This window comes from Leucoraja erinacea, chromosome 11 (assembly GCF_028641065.1).
Source record: "Leucoraja erinacea ecotype New England chromosome 11, Leri_hhj_1, whole genome shotgun sequence".
NCBI classification, from domain to species: domain Eukaryota; kingdom Metazoa; phylum Chordata; class Chondrichthyes; order Rajiformes; family Rajidae; genus Leucoraja; species Leucoraja erinaceus.
In genome coordinates this window covers 25,780,790-25,799,936 of record NC_073387.1, presented here as the reverse complement: position 1 = coordinate 25,799,936, position 19,147 = coordinate 25,780,790, and the positions used below count along the sequence as shown (strand labels likewise).

At 41.8% G+C, this 19,147-nt stretch overlaps 1 protein-coding gene across 13 annotated transcripts in view; it reads right to left on the bottom strand.

Annotated features, from left to right (window-relative positions):
* The window catches only part of LOC129701609 (histone-lysine N-methyltransferase NSD2-like), a 110,571-nt gene extending 94,393 nt beyond the window's left edge, over positions 1–16,178 (bottom strand). Inside the window, exons 1-4 of one of the 13 annotated variants that reach the window (XM_055642910.1) lie at positions 16,106–16,167; positions 15,465–15,716; positions 13,335–13,514; positions 2,073–2,776 (exon numbers count right to left, since the gene is read on the bottom strand). In XM_055642910.1, coding sequence (XP_055498885.1) covers positions 2,073–2,759 — 687 coding nt within the window. In that variant the 5' untranslated portion in view covers positions 2,760–2,776; positions 13,335–13,514; positions 15,465–15,716; positions 16,106–16,167. The other 12 variants (XM_055642906.1, XM_055642909.1, XM_055642913.1 and 9 more) reach the window with 12 other exon arrangements.
* Positions 16,179–19,147: the final 2,969 nt, after the last annotated feature.

The window sequence follows — 19,147 nt, the reverse complement described above, 5'->3', positions numbered from 1 at the left end:
TTGTGCTTACATCTCATTTTTTAATCCCAGCACTCCACCGTACACAAACCTCTTAATCATTCAATGGCTTAAACATATACAGTGCCCTCCATAATGTTTGGGACAGAGACCCATCATTTATTTATTTGCCTCTGTACTCCACAATTTGAGATTTGTAATAGAAAAAAAATCACATGTGGTTAAAGTGCACATTGTCAGATTTTATTAAAGGGTATTTTTAAACATTTTGGTTTCACCGTGTAGAAATTACAGCTGTGTTTATACATAGCCCCCCCATTTCAGGGCACCATAATGTTTGGGACACATGGCTTCACAAGTGTTTGTAATTGCCCAGGTGTGTTTAAATGCCTCCTTAATGCAGGTATAAGAGAGCTCTCAGCACCTAGTCTTTCTTCCAATCTTTCCATCACCTTTGGAAATGTTTATTGCTGTTTATCAACATTAGGACCAAAGTTGTGCCAATGAAAGTCAAATAAGTCATTATGAGACTGAGAAACCAGAATAAAACTGTTAGAAACATCAGCCAAACCTTAGGCTTGCCAAAATCAACTGTTTGGAACATCATTAAGAATAGAGCACTGGTGAGCGCAAAGGGACTGGCAGGCCAAGGAAGACCTCCACAGCTGATGACAGATTAATTCTCTCTATAATAAAGAAAAATCCCCAAACAGCTGTCTGACAGATCAGAAACTCTTCAGGAGTCAGGTGTGGATTTGTCAATGACCACTGTCCACAGAAGACTTCATGAACAGAAATATAGAGGCTACACTGCAAGATGTAAAACCACTGGTTAGCCACAAAAATAGGATGACCAGGTTACAGTTTGCCAAGAAGTACTTAAAAGAGCAACCACAGTTCTGGAAAAAGGTCTTGTGGACAGATGAGACGAAGATGAACTTATATCAGTGATGGCAAGAGTATGGAGGGGGGGATGGAACTGCTCAAGATCTAAAGCATACCACCTCATCTGTGATACACAGTGGTGGGGGTGTTATGGCCTGGGCATGTATGGCTGCAGAAGGTACTGGCTCACTTATCTTCATTGATGATACAACTGCTGATGGTAGTGTAGCATAATGAATTCTGAACTGTATAGACACATCCTATCTGCTCAAGTTCAAATAAATTCCTCAAAACTCATTAGCCGGCGGTTCATTCGACAGCAAGACAATAATCCCAAACATACTGCTAAAGCAACAATGGAGTTTTTCAAAGCTAAAAAATGGGCAATTCTTGAGTGGCCAAATCAATCACCCGATCTGAACCCAATTGAGCATGCCTTTTATATGCTGAAAAGAAAACCAAAGAATACTAGCCCCAAAACATAAGCTAAAGATGGCTGCAATACAGGAATGGCAGAGCATCACAAGAGAAGACACCCAGCAACTGGTGATATCCATGAATCACTGACTTCAAGCAGTCATTGCATGTAAAGGATATGCAACAAAATACGAAACATAATTACTTTCAGTTACATTACATTGCTGTGTCTCAAACATTACGGTGCCCTGAAATGGGGGGGGACTATGTATAAACACTGCTGTAATTTCTACATGGTGAAACCAAAATGTATAAAAATGATCTTTATTAAAATCTGACAATGTGAACTTTAACACATGTGATTTTTTTCTATTACAAATTTCAAATTGTGGAATACAGAGGCAAATAAATAAATGATGGGTCTTTGTCCCAAACATTATGGAGGGCACTCTAACATATTCACACAAACTATTTGAACCTAACAGTTAACTCAGATCTTAACTGCCTTGATTATCACTATAAAGTCTGCATCAGGTAAAATAATGTGCAAAACTACAACTTCCAGGATGGAGCTCTTCCTCTTATTTACATCAGGAGATCATATATGCCATTCCTTTCATTGTAATTGATTCATTAAAAAAGGACTGCCAGGATGCAATATACCTTTCATAATTCCATAGCACCAAGGTTAGAGGCTCACAACAAAATAAGCAACATTTGGTTTAGTTTGCAAAATCGACCAATGGCTTCATATATGTTCCATACAAACTAATTTTAACGAAAATCTCAATTTGCAAATAAACAACACTTACATTCTTTTTTTGTTCCACAGAAACTGAAGAATAAAAATCCATTGGATTGTCTTCTTTCTGTTCAGATTCATGGGAAGGACTATATTTAATATTTTTCTTTCTCATTCTTTTTGCTCTGTGGAATTCTGGTATTTCTACCTCTTTTATGTTAGCAAGTTGCTCTTCAGAATCCTTTTCATCCTCTTTTTCCATCTCACTGCAAATGCTTGATTCAAACATCATTTTTCCATTCATAACCAATTTAGTTATTTTTAACTTCAATTCTGGTGAAGCATCGAGTGGAAACCCTGTTTCTGAGCAAGAGTGACCAACTCTGTCAATTGTACAACAGTCCTGGGTCATAGAATTCTCAAGGGACTCAGACCATTGTTTTTTCTCTGTAGGCTCAGAGAATCCAGTAGGAATCATAGAAGCTAAATCTTGCAGTTTGCGTAGTGGAATATAGGATCGTGCTGACGCATGTCCATTAAATGTAGGTTTTGCATCATCCTGTGAATCAATTGACTGCTGAACACCACCACCATCCTGAAGATTAGAGTTTTCTCTTCCACAAATGTTCTGACCAGTCCTGCTGCTTGGCCCATTGCTCTCTGAAACATTGAAACCCAGTGTAGTTGAAAATTGTTGCGCATTATTAAAGGGCAGAGTGGTACCCACTGTCAATTTATAGTCACAGGCATGATCCATCTTTCCTTATTTTCCACCTAAGAGGAAGAAAACAAAACGATAATGAAACTGTTGAACATAACAGTTGTCAGGTGAGTTGAAATAATTTTTACCAATCATCTAAGAAAGATTTCTAAATCGCCTGGCATTACCTTTGTGCCACTTCATCATGAACAACTTATTGTAACTATCCAACTCAAAGTTGTATGCACAAGTTAAAACAGAAAAAAGTATACACGGCAGTACACAAAGTCATGCACGACATTAGTACAAAATAGTAAGACCAGCCTTGCTACACAAGCTGTTTTTTTTGTCCCATAATCTTGAAATTCCCACAATAATGTGCATCACTGTCATAATAAACTACTGCAGATTAAGCAAAACTAAAAGCAAAGTTCAATTTGATAAATTACATAATCATTTAAGACCAAACCAAGTTTAAATCAAAACCATCTAGTTTGTCCTATGTGAATTATAAATTGGTATTCCAATATTAAACAATGTTTAATACCCATCTGTTTAAGAAGGAACTGCAGATGCTGGAACAATTGAAGGTAATTTACATCTGATTACTTTCCGATTCTTCAGATTATGGCAAATACAATAAAGGGCTAAATGTAATGGATTGGTTAGTAAATTTGCAGATGACACAAAAATTGCTGTGGTTGCAGGCTGTGAGGAAGTATATCAAAGTATACAGGGGGATATAAATCAGCTACAGAAATGGGCAGAGAAATGGCAAATGGAGTTTAATCTGAACAAATTAGGTGTTGCACTTTGGGAAGTTGAATGCAAGGGAAAAACAGTTAACGACATGACACGTAACAATATTGATGTACAGAGAGATTTTGGGATAAAAGTCCAGTAATCCCTGGAAACACGAGAATATAAGAGTAGCAAATAAGGCCAATCCCTGCATTGAACAGGGCATTGAGTACAAGAGTTAGGAAGTCATAATGCTGCTTTATAGGACTTTGGATAGGCCACATTCAGAGTGTTGTGTGCAATTCCGGTCGCCCCATGACAGGAAAGATGTAGACACTTTGGAAAGGGTGCAGAGGAGGTGAACCACAGTGATGCCTGGATTGGAGACCATGAGCTACAGGGAGAGGTTGGACATACTTGGATTGTTTTCTCCAGAATATGAGTTTGATGGAAGTAAAATGATGACAAGCATAGATAGGGTAGATGGTCAGAACCCATTTCCTAATAAACTCCCCACCGCCCATTTCCCACCTGGTGATTCCATCTGATAACACCCATCACCCACCAACCCCAGCCACACCCCTTCCTCTCACCTCTTCAAATTGGTCATCTTCCCTCTGAACTCTTAGTTCTGATGCAAGGTCTTGACTCAAAACAGGCCATCCTTTTGCCTCCATATATGCTGCTTGCCTACTGAGTTCCACAAGCAGATTGTTTTTTTTGCAGGGGTAAAGATCTAGTCATAAAAGCAGGAAGCATGGCCGGAAATACTTTCCATCTATATTTATTGATTAAGCAACTGCTGTCACAAATCATCGACCTCAGGGACACACCTAATGCAAACTTGTCATCAGATCATGATGGGATGAATCGTGGTTTGCCAAGAGCAAATGTGGAAATTGGAAGGGTACTGGATGCACAAAACAACCTTGGTGAAACAAAAAAGCACGACAAACCCAGGAAGTACATATCAGATTAAGGTGGATAGTGGGTAAACTTTAAAAAAAATCAATGTACTTTGCAGTTCTAAAAAGCATGTAATAAAGTTCGAAATAATTAGGCTTGCAGCAAAGTTGAAACCAATTGAAGAAAGAAGGACAGTAACAGCATGTGTAGGAAATTAGCTTAGGTTACAAAGCAATATAGTAAGCATTTGTTTTTTGGCCCAGAAACTGCTCACAAGAGTTCATGCCTGAAAATGTTGTGTTTCATGTTGTGTGTTAATCATATTGACTTTACATTCTACAGAAGAGCTTCAAAATCAAGTTGAATTCAGTCAACAGTGAAGAGGATAGCAAAGGACTTGGAGGAAACTGGGCAGATGAAATTAATGTAGAGAACTATAAAGTGACACAATTTAATTGGAAGAATGAAGAAAGGCACTGGTATAATGGGCACAATTCTCAAGCAGTTTTTGGAACAGAGAAATCTAATTGCATTTGTACATAAATCTGAGTGTCAGGGCAGGCTGAGAAAGCAGTAAACAATAGTTTACCCCAACTGGAATATAAAGTGCAATTCTAGTCCACAAACCTTTGAAAGAGGGATTTAAAGGTTTGCACAGGGTGCACGAAAGATTTACTAGAATAATAAATCAGGGACAAGGCATTAACTATGATGAACGATTTGAGAAGCTGTGATTATTCTACATATAGCAGAGACCTCTTGGAGTGCCACAGTAAGTGACAATGCTTCCCTAAAGCTGCAACAAATCTTTAATTTTGACCTCCATTGCTGTGTGGAACTTGCATATTCTTTCTGTGACCATAAATGTCTCCTTAGGTGCTCTGGTGATTGTAGAGAAACAAATGATGAGCTGGTTTGTCAAATATTAAGCTACTGCAAATGGACCCTCGTGTACCTGGGTGGCAGGAGAATCAAGCTGCATTTACAGGTACAGCAGGCAGTGAAGAAAGCTAATGGAATGTTGGTCTTCATAACAAGAGGATTTCAGTATAGGAGTAGAGAGGTTCTTCCGAAGTTGTATAGGGCTCTGGTAAGACCACATCTGGAATATTGTGTACAGTTTTGGTCTCCTAATTTGAGGAAGGACATCCTTGTGATTGAGGCAGTGCAGCGGAGGTTCACGAGATTGATCCCTGGGATGGCGGGACTGTCATATGAGGAAAGATTGAAAAGACTAGGCTTGTATTCACTGGAGTTTAGAAGGATGCGGGGATATCTTGTAGAAACATACAAAATTATAAAAGGACTGGACAGGCTAGATGCAGGAAAAAATTTCCCAACGTTGGGAGAGTCCAGAACCAGGGGCCACAGTCTTAGAATAAAGGGGAGGCCATTTAGGACTGAGGTGAGAAAAAACTTTTTCACCCAGAGTTGTGAATTTGTGGAATTCCCTGCCAGAGTGCAGTGGAGGCCAAATCACTGGATGGATTTAAGAGAGTTAGATAGAGCTCTAGGGGCTGGTGGAATCAAGGGATATGGGGAGAGCAGGCACGGGTTATTGATTGGGGACGATCAGCCATGGTCACAATGAATGGTAGTGCTGGCTCGAAGGGCCGAATGGCCTCCTCCTGCACCTATTTTCTATGTTGCTATGTTTCTATGTCTTACAAAGCAGAATCATTGTCCACAATTTCCTGCCTTGATGAGCTCAATGCTTGTTTGAAAAGGTTAGTGGAATGAATAAAATGCAAATTGCTGTAGTAACTCAGTGGGTCAGGCAGCATTCTTGGACGTAATGGACAGGTGACATTTCAGGACAAAGCCTGGCAAGTGATAGGTGGGTACATGTCAGGGGAGGAGGGGGGCTGATTAGCAGATGGGTAGACTAAGACTCGAGATGGAAGGGCATCTGATAAGGCCAAAAGAAGAATGCAATGAAAAGCCAGAGAGAGGTGTATCTGTGGAGGGGGAACGGGCAAAATAGTGCGAGAGTAGACAAAATTGCTTGAGAAACTCAGCAGGTGCGGCAGCATCTATGGAGTGAAGGAAATAGGTCTGTTGCAGGTGTGTGGGTGAGTGAGGCCCGAAGTTTCGGGAGAATCAAAGTGAGGTCCCGCTGGTGCCGGCGCATTGCAGCGAGAGTAGATCTCAGTGCCCGGTGGGAGAATTGCTGTGTATGGCGGCAGATAGCCTGTCGGTATCGATAGTCCGGTTTGGGTCCAAACTGGGAGGTAGGACTCTATTTCCTTCGCTCCATAGATGCTGCCGCACCCGCTGAGTTTCTCCAGCAATTTTGTCTACCTTCGATTTTCCAGCATCTGCAGTTCCTTCTTGAACACAATAGTGCGAGAAATGGGTGTGGTGTAAAATGACATTTCCCACACTTTCAACCTTGAGTGCACCTGTCCCCATGGTCAACATCATGGACATCAGACCAGCCTTCTCAAGAGTGAATCTTGGGGAAGTGAATGGTCTGAACATCATTACCTTTCCCATATTGGACATCAATCCCCTCCATACTCCAAACTGGAGTACTCGCAGTTGATGACCACAATTATCTCGGTGCCAAAATAAATCAAGTGACCCAAGGCTGGTCATGATACACATCAACTCTAGCTTCCCAGACACTGCATCTTGATCTACTGCAATTCACCCACCATCACACCAGTCCACTGCAAATGCCATCTCCCCACTAAAACAGATGCTGGTCAACCCACTGCAGTTTGTTTTCTGCTCCAGATTCCAGCATCTACAGTTTTATGTCTCAATTGATATGGGATGTTGTACAGGAAGATGGAAGGCAATGCTGATCAGACAGGTTTGCTCAGAAATGTGAAGCCTGCGTTGCAATTTCATCAATACCTTCTTGATTTTGTTTTTACTATGTTTATTTTTAAATGAACAATGAGCAAACTCCAGTCCTATGTTGTGTTACTGTGTTAATTGTTCTCCTTTCCTTTGACAACCCACGGACAGCGGGGTTCACTTTCTAATCAATACCTTGGACGTGGTAGTCCTGGCAAGCTCACGCTCCCCAGACCTGAAACATCTGACTTAAAGTGCCATCCCTACTACCTGCCGAGGGAATTCGCCCCAGATATTCTGACAGCAGTCTACATTCCTCTCCATGCGGATGTCAAGCTTGCTCTGAATGAACTGTACTCCGTTGTCAACTGTCTTGATACAACACCAAAGTCCTGGTAACTGTAGCCAGAGATTTCAATCAAGCCAACCTCAGGGTCCAACTGCCAAAGTACTATCAACATGTCTCTTGTCCCACCAGGGGCCAGAACACCCTCGACTACTGCTACACAAGAATAAAAAACGCCTTCCTCTCTGTACCTCAGCCACATTTCAGGAAATCTGATCAGTTACCTGTGCTTCTACTCCCTGCTGACAAACAGAAACTGAAGCAGGTGGATCTGGGTCAGAGAGTTGTGCAATTCTGATCAGCAGACACAGATGGCATCCTATGTGACTGCTTTGATTCAGTGGACTGGCCCATATTCAGGGAATCTGCAGTCAATCTGTACGAGTACCCCACTGCTATGACTGACCTCATCAACAAATGTGTAGAGTGTGTGCCGACAAAGACAATCCAACCGGAAACCATGGATGAACCATGAGGTACATTCACAGGTGAAGACCAGGTCCGTTGCATACGCCAAAAGTGCCAAGTGGTACAAGACAGCTCTTTGTGGTCATTGGAATACCATTCAAGGATACCAAGCGACAATACTGGCTGCCAAGTAAAGTCAGGCAACATCACAGGTGATAATGCGGCCCTACCAGCAGAACTTTATGCTTTATATGCTCGCATTGAACAGAAGGTCAGCGGGACAATGACTCAAGCGTGCCTCTTCCCAAGGATATTGTTGCAGAAGTTAGATCTGCCTTCCTGAGCGTGAACCCACGGAAAGAAACTGGCCCAGATGGGGTCCCTGGCTGCGTCCTTAGACACTGCATGGACCAATTAGCAGTAGTATTTATGGAAATCTTTAATCTCTCCCTACTCCATTCTGAGGCACCCACCTGCTTCAAGAAAACCACTATCATCCCAGTGCTAAAGAAAAGCAAGATCTCATGCTTTAATGACAACCATATCCAATAGCCTTTACAGCCCCAGTCACAATGTGCTTTGAGAGGCTGGTTATGGAATGCATTAAATCCAGACTGCTGAACAGCCTGGAACCTCTGCAGTTCATCTACCACCACAAAGGTCCACGGCCGATGCCATTTCCCTGGCCCAACACTCATCTCGAGAACACCTGGATAAGAGACACCTACATCGGACCTTTTCATAGGCAACAAAACGCTGGAGTAACTCAGCGGGGCAAGCAGCATCCCTGGAGAGAAGGAATATGTGATGTTTCGGATAGATGCCCTTCATCAGACTGAAGAAGGCTTAATTATGGATGATCCTCTACTTCCTGACCAACAGACCAAACGGTGAGGATAGGACACAAATCATTCTTTATGATGGGGAGGAAGATTGCAACCTTCACGTGGTCCACCTTGTTTCGCTGAATGCAATCAACCCGGTGTGCACAATAAAATAAAATAAGTTGTCCTACAACTTTAAGCTGTGCACGCCATAGGCAAGAAGATCCTTTACGATAATCCTCAACTGTGGTGCTCCGCAAGGATGCGTTCTCAGCTCCCTTCTTTACTCTGATACACCCACGACTGTGCAACCAAGTACCAATCCAATTTATAAATTCGCAGATGACACCACTGGAATGGGCTGGATATCAATTAATGAAGAGACGGAGTACAGGAAGAAGATTGCGAACCTTGTGACCTGGTATCAAGACCACAACCTTTCTCTCAATGTCAACAAGATAAGCAAAATAGTGATCGACCAGGATGCGAAGCAGTACACATATCTCAGCATACATTGACAGCATCAAAGTAGAGGTGGTCGAAAGCTTCAAGTTCATAGTAGTAAATATCACCTCAACTCACCACCACTAACTACTACAGATGTGCCGTAGAAAGCATTTTATCAGGATACATCACAGCAGTTTGGAAATAGCTCCATTCAAGACCTCAAGAAAATGTAGAGTAGTGGTCGTAGCCCAGACCATCATGCAAACCAACATCCACCTAACATTGACTCCACCTATACTTCACTCTGCCTCAGCAAGGCCACTAGGATAATCAAAGATATGTTTCTCCCCAGTCACTCCCTCTTTCCCCCTCTCCCATCAGGCAAGAGGTACGGAAATGTGAAAACATGTACCTCCAGATACAGGGTCAGTTTCTTCCCAGCTATTATCAGGCAACTGAACCATCCTATCAACAAATAAAGCTATCACCTACCTAATTAGAGACACTCTGACTATCATTAATTGGACTTTACCTTGCACTAAATTTTATTCCATTTACCATTATCTGTACGCGGTTAATGGCTTGGTTGTAATCATGTATAGTCTTTCCATTGACTGATTAACACGCAACAAAATAGCTTTTCACTGTACCTTGGTACATGTGACAAATACATTAAACTAATCATGGTAGCTATGCGCACAGATCATTTAATTGTGTTACAATTTGGTATATTAATGCAAAAATAATGGGATAACATGCTTTACACCTAGAGACCAAAATTAAAAGCTGTATGTTTTTTAAGTTGTGCAATGCTCATGTAACATAAAACCTGATGTACCACGTGTAATTATGAGCATGACATCTTTGAAAGTATTGGCTCAAAAGGTTAAACATTGATCACAGAATACATAAACCAGGCTAAATATTCTTTATAGCTGTTGGTTAAAGGGGGATTGGACTGAAGTTATAACATTTTGAAAATAATTCAGTAGATTAATCATTTTCTTCCTCGATTGATGGACAATTCATAGGTGAAGACACAATTCAAAATTAAAACCATTATGGGCCTGTCCCACTTAGAAGATTTTTTCTGGCGATTGCCGTTGACTGTCAAGTTGCCGGCAGTCGCCTAAAAAAAACGGCAACTGGAATGACAACTGTCAGAGTAGAACACACACACACATCGCTTCCTTCACCAGCTTGTTGTGCAGGCAGGAGGGGGGGGATGTGCGGTCGGTGTGAAGTTCACAGGGTGCAAAGCCAATGTGATACAGACACACACGGCGATGAACAAGAAGGTTGGCACTGTAATTAAGACAGCTAAACCACAGTGTACGGTAAGTCGTTTAAAAGAGGGAGAGGGAGGGAGAAGGAGTGGAGACAACTTTGAAGCCAGAAATACACGGCTGTGAAGTTCGGCGGATATTTATCAATACCGGTCGGTTATCATTGTTTCTGAAAACTACTGTTTACGTTTTATTCCCCCAATGGGCCAATGAAATTCACCGGTCAGCACCGGCTACAACCTACGAGAAACTTCGACCTCCAAACAAACCCATTACAACTTCCTGGCAACCCACCTACGGCACGAGAATTCTCGCTACTCTCCATGGCGGCTTCATTCTAGTCGCTGCTAATTTTTCAACGTTGAGATATTTGCAGCGACCATAATGAGGCCATGACTAGTTCCCAGAAGGCGGGAACTCCTCACGACCATGAAGGTGACTCCCTGGCAACCACCCACAAAATGTGGCTACTGCAGTCGCCTAAAAAGTGCCTAAATGGGACAGGCCCATTACAATGAGAGGTTAGGAAATAGTACAAGTTCGCATACGACACCACCAAAGTGGGCTGGATATTGAATAATGATGAGACAGAGTACAGAAAGAAGATTGAGAAACTTGTAACTTGGTGCCAAGACAACAACCTCTCCCATAATGTGCTAGAAAGAACTGCAGATGCTGGTTTAAATCAAAGGTAGACACAAAATGCAGGAGTAACTCAGCAGATCAGGCTTGACCCAAAACGTCTCCCATTCCTTCTCTCCAGATGCTGCCTGCTACTCCAGCATTTTGTGTCGACCTCTCCTTCAATGTTAGCATGACAAAGGAGATTACAATTGACTTCAGGAAGCAAAGCAGTACACACACCCCAGTTCTACATTGATGGCGCTGAAGTAGAGATGGTACAAAGTTTCAAGTTCCTAGGAATAAATATCATCAACAATTTGTCCTAAACCAGCCACATCGAAGCTATTGTCAAGAAAGCACACCACCGCCTCTACGCTTTTAAAAGGCTTAGGAAGTTCAGCATGTCCCTAGCAACCCTCACCAATTTCTACAGATGCGCCGTACAGAGCATCTTATCAGGTTTGGGAACAGCTCAGTCCCAGACTGCAAGAAATTGCAGAGAGTTGTGGATGTAGCTCAGGCCACCCCACAAACCAGCCTCCCTTCCATCAACACTACATGGTACCTTGGCGTGGCCGCCAGCATAATCAAGGACCAGATTCACCACATTCCCCCCTCTCCCATCAGGCAAGAAATACTATAGTTTAAAAAAGAAGGGTTTCGACCCGAAACTTGCCTATTTCCTTCACTCTCACCCGCTGAGTTTCTCCAGCATTTTTGTATACCTACGGGAATTCAGGGACTGTTTCTTCCCAGCTGTTATCAGGCAACTGAACAGTCCTCTCATCAGTTAGAGAGTGTGGTCCTGACCTCCCATCTACCTCATTGGAGACTTTTGAATTATTAATTCAGACTTTATCGGGCTTCAAAGTTATATCTTGCACTAAATGGTGTATCCTTTATTTTTGATCTGTGCACTGTGGATGGCTTGATTATATTCATGTATAGTCTTTTCTTTGATTGGATAACACACAAACAAAAGCTTTTCACTGTACCTCAGTACATTCGTCAACAATAAACTAAACCTCTACACAAGGTAGAAAAAATGGCGGTCTGGTAGAGTCATACATTTCCTCCCCAAAAGGCCTGGTGGAAACATAGATCTCTTCCACAAAGTTGATGACAGGTCTGCATGTGCAGAACCAACTGTTTTAATAAAGTTACACTCCAGCATCTACCTGACACTCTGGAAAGTTCATAAAATACAAGCAAATCCAATTTACGAATTAATACGCAGTCTACCCTCATTCATCAGCAAAATGATGGAAGCCATCAGCAATAGTGCTATCCAACAACACTTACTCAATAATAACCTGCTCACTTCTGTTCATTTTGGGTTTCACCAAAACCACCTCACGCCCATAGAATCAGTGCCTCAGTCTAAACATGGACCATACAACCATATTCCATAAGCAAAGGGAGAGTGAATGGCCTTTGCATCAATACAGCATTTGATCGAGTGTGGCATGAAGAAGCCCCAGGAAAACAGGCCAGCAGGATGTAAACACTCCAATGGGTTGAATAATACTTCTCACAAAGGAAGATGGCAGTGCTCGGTGCAGAACAATCACTCCAGTTCTGAGACATCACTGCAAGAATTCTTAAGGGCTGTGTCCTACAACCATCCATCATCAGCTTCAACCAGGTCATGACGAACCCTAATTAAGTGATTCACCTCTTGACACGCCAAAGTCTTTCCACCATCTATAAAGCAACCATGACATGCAAGGCACAGTGGCAATGCTGATAGAGCTACAGCTGCACAGGTGTAAGGACCCAAATTCAATTCTGCCCCCAATGCTACTGATGCACATTCACTGTGACTGTATGGATTTCTTCTGGGTATTCTTGTTTGCTTCACATATTCCAAAGCAGGTCAATAGCCCAATGTAAATTGTGCGTAAGAGTGCAGGTCACTGGTAGAATCTGGGAAGAGTTGATGTGAATGCAAGGCAAATAAATTAACTGGCAAAAATGGGTGTATAATGGTTAGGGCTTGGTGGGCCGAAGGGCCCATTTATATGCACTACGACTACAATTTACTCAAATTGAGGAGTACAATGAAACACCTTTTATACATAGATCAGTTCAACTCAGCAACCATCAAGGAGCTTGATACCATCCAGGACACACAGTCCATATAATTGGGCCTCCCTACCCACTACCCCAAACATTCATCCCATCCGCCATTAGCATAATGGCTGTAGAGTGTGTACCATCTACAACATGCATTGCAGTTACTCACCAAGACTGTTCTGACAGGATTTCTCAAGCCTTTAACCTCTTCTTACTGTGAAGAATAAGGGCAACAGGCATATTGGAACAAGTCCCCTCCGAGTTGCACGGCATCCTGATTTGGAAATTAACTCCAAATGTATCTTTTTCTGTTCCTGGATAAGGATGTTGGAACTCCCTGCCAACAGCACTGTGGAAAAACCTTCAATTACTCATCCAAGCCCAGTGGTTCAAGGCAGTGTTAGAAAAGTGTCAAGGCAATAAGCGTTAGACTTGCCATCAAAGCTTTGATCACAAAAATAGAAAAATAAAATTTAACTAGGTAAATTTAACTAGCCAAAAAGGTACAAAGATAGAAGCCAGATGGATTGAGTTTAATTGTCGATGGGAATAAACTAGGTTATAGCTAGTTCCTATAGCTCTAACCAGTCATATAACATTAAGGTATATTTGCATCAAAGCATCTGGCAATTTCCCATCGCATTATTTAAAAATTCAAAACTAAAGAAAAGTAGTAATACAGATTATTTTAAGAAGCTTTCTTGCTAACTTTCTCCCGTTTTAAACTAACATTCCAATTATACATACGACTTTCAGGTCGGAAAGGATAAATCCTGAAAAGTCACAAGCTATCTGTGGGGGTACAACGATTGAATCTATTCCTTGAGATCTGATACACTATCTCCACCCAAAATGTCAATCATCTTTTTGCCTCCACATATTCCGTTTGAACCGCTGCGTTCCTCCAGTTGTCTGTTTTTTGCACCTATTTTCTACACACAAGATGTATCAGTGCTTCTTTCAATAGCAATTACACATTGCAATTCTGATCAACTTTCCACTCAAAGCTCAAAGTCCAAATTGAGCCTTTCTATTGCTATTCTAATGTGGATCAAAAAAGCTATACAAACTAGGGACTATTGCTGAAGTTGAACTGTTCGGCCAATCACTTAATAAATATGCCAAATAGGGAAGAGCTTGAAGAATATGAATAAACATTTTTAAAAAAAAATCTATTTATACTTCATACGTTAACTTTGACAGTGCATGAAGATTCCCAATATCAGCTTGACAGGTACAAGCCATGAACAGAAAAGCAACAAAAACAAAGTTAAATTTTGAAGTTACAAGTTAAAGAAATGAAACCAACAGTAATGAATTATAATCAACAATGCCCTAAACATCCACTGGCAAATCATTGCAAGTGATCAAGTTTATTCACATGGTGCAAAGCTGCATTCCAAGATATTTTTCATTCAGATGCTCAAAACATGCAAAGATACTATGTATGCAATTAAATATCAGGAATTAAATTTGGATGGTTGGGGCAAGAGACATTTCTTTCCTTAAATGGGTTTTCTCTAAATATTCAAAAAGGGAATGTACAATGTGGAATTTACTAACCACAGAATTTAAACTGTCACATGTGCAATAACTGCAAGGAAAACACCAAATAGCAAAACAAATGTAAAATTGACTCTGGTGGACCATATATTTGCACATTTCATGCTTTGTTCAATATATTTACACCAACACATGTAATGCCAAGATCCCAATTCTGTTCATGATGCTCTGCTAATTCCACTGGGATATCTACTTTGGCATTTCGACTTAATTTGTATCATATCATTTTAATTCCCTCTCTTCTTTCATTATACCAATCACAATATATTTTAAAAAATTTGTCCAAACAGGAAGGTAGCGTTAATATCCATATGTACCATTACAATAGGCATTGAACTAGGCACTTGTGATCCTTAGTTCAACCCAATTAGTTGGTCCTTCCAAATAACCGTACTAATATTTGAGGAAATATAACAAATCCAAAAGCAAAAAAAGATATTAAATTTTTTTAGAGGCGAATATTTAAAATTGTTAATCATATATATCAAATCAGCAACTTTTTCTTTGAAAATGTTCCATTACACTGTACATTATGATCACTCTTGCTGTTCCTCGTGGAAATGTTTTAGAATAGCTAATATCTCAACGTTTAAATTTTCAATTAAGTCTGCGAGGAAACATCGTCTTACCTGCCCATTCATTAGACAAGCCTCAAATTTCATTTTGATTTGAAACTCAATTTACAAATTGTGTATGGAGATGACATTCTGACGTCAGTCTTGGGACTCCAACTCACCTTAACCTTCCTTCTGATTGCATTCAGATCCCGTGCTCTTTCGCTTTGCAAAATGACAGTTCATTGAATCTACCGATCTTTTCTTCAGTCAGTTGCTAAAAGAGTCTACATACCTCCCTTCCTCCCGGAAACAAAAATCACTCCCTAGTTGGTTTATGCCTTTGCATGAAAAGTTCCTGGTGCAACATGGCGGCCCTTCATCCTCATCTGTTCTGACACTCTTTACGCTACTATTAAAAGACGAATGAGAATCTATGGAATGGAGAGAAAAAACACTAGGCACAAAAACATGACCTTACTTTTCCCACCACAAAACCCAAAACACCGCTCAAAACCCCCGCCCCTTCCCCCCCAAATCTTAATACCCCTGCATTTCCATGCTGCTCCAGAATACGATTGGCCGGCTGCCGTAGGCCTAGGCTGGTGGGCAGTGCCCACTACTTATCTCTCTCCCTTGCCCAAAAAACAAAACGGACCTATTTTACCGGGTATATATTTTCTAAGCATTGCAAAGATTGTGCTGCAGCAGCAGTGACCGTCGCCGGCCTTGTTTTCAGCATTAACCGTGCAGGATCGGCATGGCCGTGCTTATTTAGCGCTCTCTCTGCCTTTGGGTTTTTTTCTCTCCTCGCTGCACTTACCGGCCTGTCTTGTTGTTGGTGACAGCACCGTCTGAGCCAATCGGCGCGCGCTGATACAACCCCCCCCCCTCCCTCCCCACCCCCCCTCCCCCCGACTGCCCCCCCCACCCCCTCCCTTCCAACGGACAACAGGCGCGATCCGTCGCGAGCTCAGCTGGAGCCGACCAACGGCCACTGAGTTTCCACCTCAGGCACAGCTTCTGTTCCCCATCTTCAACTACCCCCCCCCCCCCCTTCCTCAAATAAAAGAAAACTCAGGCATCGCTCTTATTCAATGAAAATAAATTATTGTAAAAAGGAAGTTTTTTTTGTCAAAAAAGGTATTGAGGTACTTAATCTTTCAACCCCCTCCCCGCCATTTTACGTCACTTCCGCCATCTTAGATTTCACCAGAACCCAATTTATTGCAAATAAATGATACTGATCTATATATTTTTGTAATATCTCAATTTGATCGTGTTAACTCATTTCCAGTCATTCTTAATCTGCTGGGCCATCGTGTTGCATGATGGAGGGGGGATTGACATCGTCCAGAAATCATAGACATGATATGAGAGCACCCTTTCAGAGCAGGGGATGCCATTGTGGGTTCTAACATCTCTTGCTTTCAGCCTCCATTTTATTGCAGTCACACTAAAAACGTACACGCATATAACTTTTAACTTCCATTGGGTCACATCTCTTTAAAAAAATCTTAACGTCTGTCAGTTCCTGTTTGTTGAAGGTTCTAGGAATGCTACCTCTGAAGAACCAAAACCATGTTAAAAAAAACACCTCGACAAGTGGGATGACAATGTCACCCTGAGGTACATTTTAATTTGACTTGAACTCTGCTCCTTTAAGATCAAACTAATCTATACACACTTTATCATTTAAAGTGCCGATCGAGACGTCATGTCGTCCCAGAATTTGGAAGGAACATATGGGCATTTCATGTTATGAATGGCCACGGGTTGCAACACGAAATGTGAAATACCAAAGATTAGGATGGGAGACAATTCTTATGTGCCATGAAGGAGTTCGAGGGTTAGAATCTCGAGTGGCTGGGCGTTGCGATTTAGGAGTACGTGGAAATCTGTCGAAAATAAACTAAGATTTCAGGACTGAACGAAACAAAATGGATGAGTTCAGCAATTCTACTTGATTTACATGGTCCGTGTAAATAAAGCAAGGGTACACGGGAACAAAACGTGCATATTCTTTTCATCACTTTGTCTTGATGAAATCTACTGCCCTATTGTTTTGGAAATAGCGAGTTCTTGAGGAGGAGGGGGTTCAGAAAGTAATCTTCATTTTTGGAAGACTTGCTACATTAATCTTTCTGTGTGTTTTTGAAATGTACAGCTTCGTAGATTTCCCACATGTGATAAAATATACCCCCCCCCCCCCCCCCCCCCCCCCCCCACACACACACACACACACATCCCATGCCCATCGCCCTGCAGCACCCCCTCCCCTGATCCTCGAGATTGCTGCATATCTGGGCTGTTTTGTCCTCGGCCGGGAGGGACAGGCAGTAGCAGTCAGCTCGCAAAAGACGCGTCTAATTATGTAAATTATCAACTTTTCCCGGTAGCAGCACAGGGTTTTTATTTGAAATATGCCCCCCGGTACGTGTAAAAGCCAAGTTGCTGTAAAATACAGCGTTTTGTTTTGTGATACGGTCGTGGTCTGCTGTGGACAATAATGTACGGTTTTGTTAATGCGTAGGAGTTCACCTTTATGGCTTCCTAACGCACCCTGGTTGACAAAGTGAACGACGGATATAACAACAGCAACAATTGCCTGATCATCGAACATTTTACTTCACTCCCTGTGTATACACATTCCTGCACCAAAACTAATTGTTTTCTGGTGAAATCGCACAAGTCCTCACTCTCCCCACTGATGCTGAGTATTTCCCGTTATAGTACAAGTCCGAGCAATATGTTGAATGCTTAAGATAAAGGTTTATTTTAGGAGCAATACAATTTGTCCTCAGCTCTGCACGTGCATCTGGACTTTCAGCTATGTTGATGCTTGTTTGATGCTATTCTGTGCCAAACTATATCATCCTACATTGGTGACTCATTATTTTTAAATCGGTGTTTCCCTGGAACATAGACAAAATCCGACGTCAAATAATGGAAGTAAGGCTTATGGAATTGAAATCTGAAATGAACCAAAATTAATCCGAGTCATCGGCAGAGACGGACCTAACCTTGCATTTTGTCACATGACTGGATTTCAACTTTGTAGGTTGAAAGTTTTTCTGTGTAAATTTGTTCTAAGATATTAACTGATGTAAAATGAAGTTGAACTGCTATTTAACTATAGCAACTAAATCAATGTGAATGCCTGAGTAATTAGTGATGAGGAATAAATTGCCCGATGGGAGAGGGGAGAAGAGGAAGTGACCGGGGTGAGACTGGTCCTTGATTATGCTGCTGGCCTTGCCGAGGCAGCATGAGGTGCAGATGGAGTCAGCGGAAGGGAGGTTGGTTTGCGTGATGGTCTGGGCTGTGTCCACAACTCTCTGCAATTTCTCGTGGTCTTGGATGGAGCTGTTCCAAAACCGTGCTGTGATCCTGCTAAAATGCATTCTCTGGTGCTTCTGTAGAAGTTGGTGAGGGTTGTTGGGGACATGCCAAACTCGGCCTTCTAAAGAGGAAGACACAAAATGCAGGAGTAACAGTGGGGCAGGCAGCATCTCTGGAGAGAGGGAATGTGTGACATTTTGGGTCGAGAACATTCTTCAGACCCGAAGTCTCGACTTGAAATGTCACACATTCCATCTCTCCAAAGGTGCCGCCGGTCCTGCTGAGTTACTCCAGCATTTTGTGTCTACCTTTGATTTAAACCAGCATCTGCAGTTGGATGAGAGGGGATCTTATTGAAACATATAAGATTATTAAGGGTTTGGACACGCTAGAGGCAGGAAACATGTTCCTGATGTTGGGAGAGTCCAGAACCAGGGGCCACACTTTAAGAATAAAGGATAGGCCATTCAGAACAGAGATGAGGAAAAACTTTTTCAGAGAGTTGTGAATCTGTGGAATTCTC